Source organism: Camellia sinensis, chromosome 2, assembly GCF_055761805.1.
Source record: "Camellia sinensis isolate YWXY chromosome 2, ASM5576180v1, whole genome shotgun sequence".
In the NCBI taxonomy this organism is placed as follows: Eukaryota; Viridiplantae; Streptophyta; class Magnoliopsida; order Ericales; family Theaceae; genus Camellia; species Camellia sinensis.
This window is the reverse complement of record NC_138962.1, coordinates 121,029,779-121,040,543: the sequence shown is the minus strand read 5'-3', so window position 1 is coordinate 121,040,543 and position 10,765 is coordinate 121,029,779. Positions and strand designations below refer to the sequence as shown.

General features: G+C 35.6%; 1 protein-coding gene across 4 annotated transcripts in view; it reads right to left on the bottom strand.

The window, feature by feature from the left end:
• Positions 1 to 8,477: 8,477 nt before the first annotated feature.
• Positions 8,478 to 10,765, bottom strand: part of LOC114280393 (plant/protein (DUF810)) — a 118,150-nt gene continuing 115,862 nt past the window's right edge. For all 4 annotated transcript variants that reach the window (XM_082915527.1, XM_082915525.1, XM_082915528.1 and 1 more), the window contains 4 exons: positions 10,024 to 10,101; positions 9,844 to 9,939; positions 9,455 to 9,550; positions 8,478 to 8,991 (listed from right to left, as the gene is read on the bottom strand). In XM_082915527.1, coding sequence (XP_082771653.1) covers positions 8,818 to 8,991; positions 9,455 to 9,550; positions 9,844 to 9,939; positions 10,024 to 10,101 — 444 coding nt within the window. In that variant the 3' untranslated portion in view covers positions 8,478 to 8,817. The remainder of the gene's footprint in view (positions 8,992 to 9,454; positions 9,551 to 9,843; positions 9,940 to 10,023; positions 10,102 to 10,765) is intronic.

The window sequence follows — 10,765 nt, the reverse complement described above, 5'->3', positions numbered from 1 at the left end:
CGTGGAACAACTTTGATCAGTGGACGCGTCTCTGGGTCCTTCCAACTTTGCCGGGAAACTTTCAGAGGAACTACGTCGGGCTATTCTACACCAGTTAGACGTTTCTTATCTGGCATAACTTGCTTTGACGTTAGCCAAGCAACTTTCTTGTGAGGTGTCCCAAGTATCTTGGAATATGTCATCCTGATCCATAGGATCTAGAGGCATATTCCAAACTCCAAATGCCTATAAAATCACCCCCTCTTTTGAGGGAAAAGGGTTCCAGATTTTCTGGAGTTGACTCCAAAATTTTTAATCACTATTCCTAATCCCTAATCCTCTTTAATCACTCCCTCTAATACTTAATCAAATACACTAAAAAAGAGAGAACTTGAGCTTCTGATTAGCTTGGACCCTGTCTCTGCTCTTCTAGAAGTAGTACCTACTTCCATTTTCACATTTTCTTTCAAAATCTATCTCTACTCTCTTTCTTGATTACATCTTTGGAGATCATTGGGATTGTTGATTGATTTGCTACTAGCTTAGTTGGTTTCTATCTCTCCCTTATTCTGTAGTTAGTGGAGGCTTGTAGAGTAGCTTTGGCCAAGCCGGAATTGCTTTTTTTTAATTTTATGAGTTAAAAACCCAAGCACGGTTTCTTCTATGAGAGAGGGTAGTTTCTTTCTTCCTGAATTTATTTTACACGAATTTGAGCAATTTATGCTCCTTTTCATGAGTAGGGAGATGAGAATCTCCATCATCTCATTAGAGTTTTTGCCCCTTTTACCATTTTTGTTAGTTTTGATGATGTAGAAGCCTGGATATGGCTTCCTGTGCGAGAATATGTTGGATCTCCCCTCTCATCACCATTTCTCATGGATTTGGGTAGTTTATACTCATTTTCATGTAAGAAGGAAATAACCTCCCTATTCATGTCAGAGTTTTCTTTATTTTGTCTTGTCATTTTCTTAACTCCTATTCATTATATTGTTGTGTGCGTTGGAATGGATTTCTTTTCTCCTTACCTTTACTCACTACTCTTTTATTATCTGTTAGTTTAGACTTTTTATTTTTTATTTTTTATCGTCATCATAATCGCATGATTAGTGTAAGATTATGCATTTGGGCTTAGACCATTATTTTCAGATTAGTTATGTTTTTGTTGATACTCAGGTCATCTTGATAATAACCAAAACCCCTAAGACTCATCGTGTACGGATTTTTGCATTAGCTATCATATCTAGGATCATGCATTCTTTTACTTAAATTATCCTCTATTTTCGCTTATCTAGAGTACCCAATGAGCATCTCCGATCTCTTCTCTACATATGATTTAGTTTAGTATCTAGGATCATATATCGTTTTCTGGCCTTTTACACTTTTGGCATAGTGCGAAGGAGTACTGGGTGAGTTTCTTTCATCTGTGCATCCTGCTTGTGATTGCTTCTTATTACATCTAGCATGATACCATGAGGCTATGTGTTTATTTGCTATATTTCTATGACTGCTCATTGTGTGGAGGTCTCATTGCCTAAGTTGGAATAGTTCTGATCTCCTCACATGGTGTATTTCTCGATTTTATGAGATTTATGCTTTTCAAACTCTTTTTCAAAATTGTCAGAGATTAGAATATTTCAAAATAAGTGATTTAGTCTATATTTATATGCTCAATATAGTAAAAATAGTAACAATAAATGGATTATATGATCATATCATGTTAATAATTCTCATATCATAGATTAGTAGATGCCTATTTTTGATTTAGTGAGCAAGGGTGCTCAATTTATGACATTCCTCGCTCATACCTAAGTTTCCAAACCGAGACACTTTGGTTATGACGGATCATGGTCTTTTGGCAGGAGTCATGTGTTTCCTAGTTTTCCTCAAAAGATTAGGTGGTGACTCCGAGTCTAGTAATGTAGTCCATTTTTGGCATTTTTGGTGATTAGTGGATTTTCTATGGAATTGCCAGATTTGGACTCTCATTTCATTCTGCATTGTACTTATGGAACCAGACCAAAGGTTTGAACTATTGGGCGCACTCGGACTCCTCCCGGTCTGGGAGATCCCACATATAGCGATTCCGGTTTTGACTTGACCTTTGTTGTATTCCAGACTTGGGTCTCATGGTTTTATATTGTTATTTATGTTTTTCCTCCTTTTACCCTTTGAGTTTGAGTTTTGGAATGTCTTGGGTGTGTTTGGAACAAGTTGGTTGCTAGTTGGTCTAGATTGATGTGGCCCAGATTTTGACTTTTTCGCTCGAGCGAGCTTTGTGATCTCATAGTACTTTTTCAAGCCTGTAGAGATATTGGGAGGGTGTGGTTGTTCGCTCAAGCGAGAACTCTTGCGCTCGAGCGACGGTCTTCTTCTGTCTGTAAAACTTCTGAAAGTTTGTATTCTGCACTCGAGCGAGGACACTTATTGTGTTTGGTTGCTCGTGCGACAACTCTTGCGCTCGAGCGAGCCTCGCGTATATCAATTCGCAGCAGCACTTCTTTTCATTACTTTTTGATATCTTTTCACTCACAAACTCTAGACCAACTCTCTCTCTCTCTCTCTCTCTAAAATTTGACTTCTCTCTACAAATACACCTAGATCTAGGGATCTCTCTACCCTACTCTCTTTGATAAAAAGATAGAGCACTCCTTGGGCAGCCATTTGATCCAAATAAAGTCGAGTTTGATCATCTTTGAGATCTCTCCACTTCTCCTTTGGGCTTCTACACTTGAGGTAGGGACTCTTTATGCCTTAATATGGGTTTTAACTTGCTTATAGGTTGTTGTGTGAAAATGGTGAGATTTGGGGGTGTTTTGAGCAAACATAGGGTTTGGGTTCAAGTTTGGAAAAAGGGGTTTCTATGTAGGTGTTATATAAATGATTATGGGATTTGGATATGAGGTTATCTTATGTTAAAATAGTTGATTTTGGCCTTTGGGTTAATATTTGGAAAATGAGGAGCCTTGCCCTAAAATGTCTTGAATAATTATTTTGTATAAATACTGAAATTGGTATGGAAAAATGTGAAATTGGGAGAAGGTATAGATGAATGGTGTTGTTGGATTTGTTTAATCACTCACTTGCAGAAATTTAATGACTTATCTGTTATAGAGATTGTATATTTGTTTAGAAATATCTACTTTGGGCTATCGGTGGATGATAGTCATGATTGTTGTAGACATTACATGTGGATTAGGTGAATTGAAACTAATCATTTAACCATTATCATTGAATATGATTATGAATGATATACATTGTATAAGTATGATATTTGGGAGAAGAAAGGGGATGTACTCCATGTTTTGAGGGAGAGAAAGGGGATGGACTCCATTGAACTAAGTTGGCCCGTGTGTCCAGGATGAAAGTCCCGAAAACCATTTGTATACATGGGTACCGATTCCCGCGGACGAAATTTTCGTAAAATGGCAAAAAGAAATGAATGTATTTGTATGATAATTTTATTTGTTGGAAGCTTGGGAGGTGTAACCTCTGTTGATGGGTGAAATACAGTGGATGTATCTATTGAACCAAAATGAATGAATTGCGATGCAAGTTCGGCATAACATGGTTTTAGAAAGAGTTAAAAGAACTTGGTCGTAGGACAATGAACATGTGCATCATACTTATATCTTGTTAATTCTCATATATTGTGTTAGTATGTTTCTATTGGGCTTTGGCTCATCCTACTTGGGAACCATTTTCAGGTGTTGGGGACATGTATCCACCAAGGCAGTAGCGTGGATGGACTTTTGAGAAGCAAGAGCTTCTTTATTTTGTTTTATTCTTTTGTATAGCCACAGGCTTAAATTGTATTGAGCTAGGCTCATATTCATGTAACCAAGCCACGACTTGGAAAGATGTAAGCCGATAGGGCACATGACTATATGTTTAGTTTCAAACTTCTCAATATTGTAATATATGCTATAGATTCAGGATAAATATTTGTGAATGTGTATCACATTTATTAACTTTTGTAAACGAACTCTAATGAATGAATGCACCTTATTTCTGTTATTCTTCCGCTTATGAGTTGGATTTATTGTATTATTTTGGGAGCGTTACACCACACAAGTGTAGAAACTAAGTAATATGATCTATCAAATAAAAGTATACTCTCAGTATAAATGTTAATTTTGTAGACTTTATTATTCAAGTTTTCACCGCATTGGAGGGGGAGGTGCTTCTGGTTGTTGTCAAATTCTTTCTCCGACACAAATTTGTCTCTTAGGCCATCCCCTTCCCTTCACTCTTTCTTCCGCATCCTCTTCATCTCGCCATAGCTTAACATCACCATGAACATCATCACTAGATAGTGTATACGCAGAGTATTTGACTGAGTTTGGTTGTTGCATGCTCATATATGAAGCTTGATATGAACCTGGTTTGATTTCTCTTCGAATAATCAACCGTTTGGATTTCAATAACTTATTATCTTGCTGGGATTCTCACCAAAAACATCTCACTATAGCATACCTTTTGGCTTCAATTAAAAGCTGTTTTTGGAAAACTTTATTAAATCCTTTTTAAGTCCTCCATTTATTCTCTTTTTGTGCTTTGGTAGTTAGACAATGTTAAATTAGTTTGAGCTGCTCTATCTCTATTCAGATCTCTTGCCCTCAATGTTCTAAAGTAGTTCATCATCCTAGGTGTCCTTATGTAGTTCTTCGATATTTGTTTATTTTTGGCGAAATTCATCTTGCATGTGTCAAATCGAGCTTGTCATTGATCTCCTTGAGCAAGTCTTTTAATACTTCTAGTGTGTGTTTGGTTGGAAAATTTGGAGAGGGATTTGGAAATGGAAAGGAAAAAGGTATGTGAAATTAAGTGAAATGTAGGTATATTTTATTCACATTTCACCTAACTTTTCCATTTTCCTTTCCAAATCTCTCCTCAAATCTCTCAACCAAACACAGCACTAGTGTTTTGATTTTTTCTTTCATCTTATGGTTGATTCTTTACCAAATAATGTCGAAAAAAAGATTTCTTAGTCCTACACTCAATGCAAACCACAAGTGTGCAAAAAGGATAAAGGCAAAGCGATTTTAGAAACTTCAACCAATGATGAAAAAACCTAAGTCTTGAGATTGTGATTCATGATCATGGTTCAATTCCAACAAGAAGCAAAAGGATAGCAACAACAATTCTCAAACAACTAAGAGTAATCTAAATCAATTAACAAATGGAAGAGAATTGATTTAGATCCAAACTTAGTAATTACTAATTGAACACAAATGATTTTAAGGTGAAAAAATAAGCACAATTGGAATCCTCCAATAGAATTACAAAAAACCACAAGCCAAGAGACTAATCAATAAATCCACTATGAGAAAAAACAAAAGAAAGAAGATTGCATAAAGTCATCTCACCCAATCAATCTCCCAATGAATCCACGCCCAATTGATCTAGAAACACTTATGAATCTTCAACACACATGCCTTTCTCAAATTTGTTCCTTTGGTGTTAAACTCACAAATACCAACTTAATTGAACGCTTGGAAGATAGTATCATTGAAATCCCCTTGAATAGCTCCATCAATTGCATGAGATGTATGAAATCATCTTTGAATTATCAAGGGGAAACATTCAATTCACTTACCATTTTCTCACTTTGTTTTCTACACTTTTCAGAAAAAGAATTGGGTGAATCAAACCCATACATGAAGAATAAAGAGGTTATAACAAAAACTGTTCACAATGACCTCTCAAGTGCAACTCTCATCGCTTGAGCAATGAACACAGGCTTGCAAAATAGTATCTTGGAAAACTCAACACAAATCCTATGAAGTTGAAAGCATTGCTCGAGCGCAACTTTGGTCGATAAGCGGTCAATGCATCTTTGCATGCAGTCTTTCTAACTGAAGCAAAGATCCTATGAGGTTGAAATCTTCGCTCGAGCACAACTTCTATCGCTCTTGTGATGAGCTCATTCTTGAAGAATTTCTAAAACCCAAACTGGACACCAACTAGAGCATTCATGCATGAGAGAGATAAACCAGGATATGATTCATACTTCAAGCTCTCAAACACTCATAGCAAAACAAGGACAAGGAGAAGATATAATTGAAATGTGTTTATCGTTCGAGATTTCCAATCAAGGACCTAACAAATGAGGAAATTTTCAATGCCTTACCCAAAAATCCCTCAGAAGATATGTACCAATTCCTTGATCCTTTAAGCATTGAGTTGATCAAATCCTCTCTCAGTGAATCTTCTTGTTTTGATTCAGAGGAATTCTAACATTCTTTCAAACAATTAATTGCAAGGATGGTTTTGAAGGTCTTGTGCATCTACAAATGCTTAGGCATTATGTGCTAGGTCCATCCAACAAGGAGAATGATCACCCTAGAGCTTCTTCTACTAATGTTGAGATGGTTATAGATAGAGAGAAGGTCGAACTACAAGCTAGGTATGCATTCTAGCCATTCTTTAAAATGGAATGGAAAGAGGCATCAAAGATGGACAAACTAAAACACTCAACAACGTCTACCCTCATATAGTCACCTAGAAATTTACCAAACAAGGCCCTTGTAAATCATTAAACAAGAGTAACAACAATACATTTAATGGAAAGGGATTCAAGGAAGAGGAATAAAGTTGTGCTTCTGGTAAGGAATTTCTTCTCACTTATTGTAGCTACTCTAAATCTCAAGTCTAGTAAAAATTTGCAATTTTTTCATCAAGCAAGCTTATTAGTAGTTGAGCTTCAAAAGACAGAGTGCCCTCAAGATAACACGAATATCGATCCCTTCAAGATGCAAACCCCCACTTCTGAACTCACTAATAATTCCATTCTTGGTTGCGGGTCAAATACTCCCTGTTTGGATGAATTGGTCATTCCTATTGTTTAGTCTCTAGATGTTAACCCTCTTTTGGATAAGCATGATTTTTCTTTTAACAAGAAACTTGGGATTTGTGATATATTTGGCTCCTCCTAAATGGTACACTCCTCTCTGAAAGGATAGTGAATAGTGGCACCGAGGCCGTGCGACGAAAGTTATGAGGTTATTGATGCATCTCACCCTCAAGTTTGTTCATGGAAAAAATAGAAAAAGGAGTCATTGAAGACAGTTGTTCTAATCCTTGACTTTTCCAAACCCCTCATGTCCAGCAGCCACCTTATCATCGGTCACAATTTACTTATTCTTGTTTTTTGGGCTGAATAACAATTTACTTATTCATTTCTTATGCCTTTTTCTATTCTCTTTGCAGTTCCTGTGTTGCCATCATGCATATTACTTTTCATCTTGGATGTGTTTGGAGTTTTGACTGAAGGATGCTAAAAAGATTGCTAGAAGGTTGTCAATTGGGAAACTGTATATCTGATTGAGTGGAGCTATAGTATCTCAAGTGCTTGGTGATGATTGTGAATTTAGTTGGTTGGAATTTAGTTTCCTTGTTTTAGTTTATAATTCCTATGTTTTTGGTTGGCTATGCAATTTGAATATGACAACTCTCTTATGTATGTTTGTTATTCTCTTTGAATGAAGTTCCTATTTTGCGAAAAAAAGAAAAGAAGAAAAGTTCACCCCTTTCACTTTTGAGATAAAACTGAGCAACACGCATACAACTTGGTGGGGAAAAAAATATATTATAAAAAATAAAATCAGTATGATAAAATGGAAAATGCGTAATGTGAAAAACCCATTTTTTAACACTGCTCATATAAATTTATGAAAGATAGATGGACAACGCTTCCTTGCAAGAGAGAGAGAGAGAGAGAGAGAGAGAGAGAGAGAGAGCTCTGACACAGCCTTTGCACAAGATCTAATCTATTTTTACAGTTCTTAGAGAAAGTGAATTGCAAAACGTCACAATTCACTTCTATGCTTGTGATAGTTTGTCCCAACGAAAACTTGCCACTTCTATCAATCATCAATCCTCAATCATCCATGTGCACAAAATGCTTTTTCCAAATTAGTAACAAAGCAAAGTGCCAATCAACCCAAAAGATAATTGCTACCAATATCATGTACTTATAGTTTGTATTTCAGCAAGGGTTACTTACACAAAGACCTCCTAAACTAAGTATCATTTTAATCCCATAAACTATTAAAAAGTATCATTTTGCTCCCTAAACTATGTTAGTGTATAAATGAACCCCCTTAAATTATAAAAACGTACAAAATTTGTACTCCCTAACTGTAAGGGTTATTTACAGCAAGACCCTGTAAACTATTAAGAAGTATCACTTTGACTTCCTAAACTCTACAAGCATACAAATGGACCTCCTAAACTATTGAAGTATCATGTTGCTCCCTAAACTATAAAAGTGTATAAATAAACTTCCCAAACTACAAAAACATACAAATTTGACTCCCTAACATAAGGGATCAAAATGAAACACGTTAATAGTTTACGTGGTCCCTTGTACGCTTTTATAGTTTATGAGGTAAAGCAATACTTCTAAATAATAGAAAGTGTCCATTTGAAAACTTTTATAGTTTAGGGGGTCAAAATGATATTTTTCATTAGTTTAGAGAGTTTCCAAGGTAAAATAATGAGTCAAACAAACCTCTCATCATTTGTTATTTTATTTTTCAATCCACAAAACGAAAAAATTTGAACAAACTTTTGTCATAAGTTACAAAAGAATAGTCAGTGAGTTGAACAAGATAATATTACAGTGACAGAAAGATGACAGAAAGACGAGCAATGGAATTATTTCTAAGACGTTAAGGTAAATATGAACAGATAAAGGGACAATAAGTACATTGCTACTGGGGAGAAAACAAATAAATTATATCTTATAAACAAGGAGTACATTACTGCCAATAGAAATTCTTCCTTCTCTGGTGCTCTCTTCCATCTCTTGCTTGTGTGGATTTTGAGATCATTACACTAAGCAGCTGATTTGGGTATCTTGTACTGTTTCTTGAGAAAATGAGATGCCTCTGAATCACTCCTGTGACATAATATCCTCAATAGGATTTGGGTATCAATACCCAGTTTGCTTTTGCCGCCCTGCATTTCTAACCCGCTAGAAGATTTCAAGTTCTCAATTAATTCCCTTGTCTGCAAGCCATAATTAATAATGAATAATTAGCATCTTCAAAAAACACAACAGTGAAAGTGATTAACTAACTAGACCAACTGGCAATTTTTAGCAGTGCATCAGCTCAGATGTAAATCATAAATATACATACAAATGGTTCAGCTCAAGCAGTCAGGAAGAGTTCTTGGCCCCTAGTTTTGGCTCATCAAGTGGGTGTGAAATCTCATATTTCAATCAATAACAATTTAACAGAGAAAGAAGGGAGGTGACATGTTTCATGTGATGTCTTATCATTTGTGGACATTTCAGTCTTTGCAATACAATGGAAAACACCAATAATATATTTTCATGATTTGCAAGAGTTGACTTATCTGGAACTGAAATTACCTTTAATTTAACCAAGTGCAATACAATGGCTTTCAGCAATTATCATTTATCATTTCAATTTATTTATTTTCCCCTAGAGAATTTACAAGAACTAACCTCACAACCATGCAACTTGACCACCTGCCGAACGCGTGCTACATGATTTTCAACTACTCCACGAGGAAGCCCATCTCCTCCAGAAATGAAGAACTCCTGTGAAACAAGCCCAAAATTACGTAAAACATATATGACTCTAGTTTTCTTTAGAAGATTATATAAAACCCACCAAAGTGAAAATTGGCACCCTGATGTTTATTATGCTAAATAAGGAAAATAAATGCTACTATACATTATACTATATTCCAGTGATGTAACAATGACCAATTTTAAATACCAATGCATAAGATGTGTGGTTTTTCTTTGCCAAAAGTAACTTACTGAAATCAGGTACCTGAAAAATTGTATGATAGACAAGGACTCAAGGGATGTAGAGAAAATTCTGTTACCTTCAGTACTTCAAGATCTTCTTCCAAAAGCTTAGCATCGAACGGGGAGAAAACACGTGACGGACCACCATCTATTATAACTCGGTATAAACCATCCTGGAAAAGGGTGAAGTTATTAATTAAGAAGTTTAGTTGATTCATGCAAATACTATGTATGAAGAAAGGGTATAAGGCACAGACCAATGATGCTTGAAGGAGACCTGTCACTACTCGATCCCTGAGTGGCTCCATAATGATATCACATAGTTGATTTAGTGCCTGAAGAGATTGACAAGGGCAGACAACCCCAGCTTCAGCATCAATCAATATGAATTTGAAAGAAACCAACAACAATTTTTATTTAATAAGTCACTCCATTATTAACTGCAAGGATTTTTTATTGAAGGTCCCACATGTCAGATTATACAGCATTAAGCCTCATCCATTATCAACTAGCCCATTAAGTCCCACATGCATCTAAAATACAATGTTACCCATCATTAAATCACGCTAAATCTAACACGAACCAAGAATCAGTTGGATGCATCTTGAGGAGAGTCTACTCACTAGCAAACTCATTGAAAACATATGCATCTACAAAAAATGATTCTATAGATATGTCTATTAAGTCTTCCTTCTTATTAGAAATATGCAAATCATGATCCAAGGAAGAAGTTAATCATAATCGTGAATTGATTGAACTTAGAGGTGCTTTCAAACGTTTTGAGGAGAGATGCATCACTCGAACAATGAATTGAAGGCTATGGAGTATAGGAAGACTGTAATTTTAGAGAAGAGAAAGAGTTAGGGAATGAGTTAGACTTCATTCCCTTTTATATTGATAATTGAGTCAATTACATGCATAGTCTGAGTAATCAAAAAAGGAATGAATAAGAATACAACCAACTATTTCCTATTTTAATATTTCATATTCTAACAATTT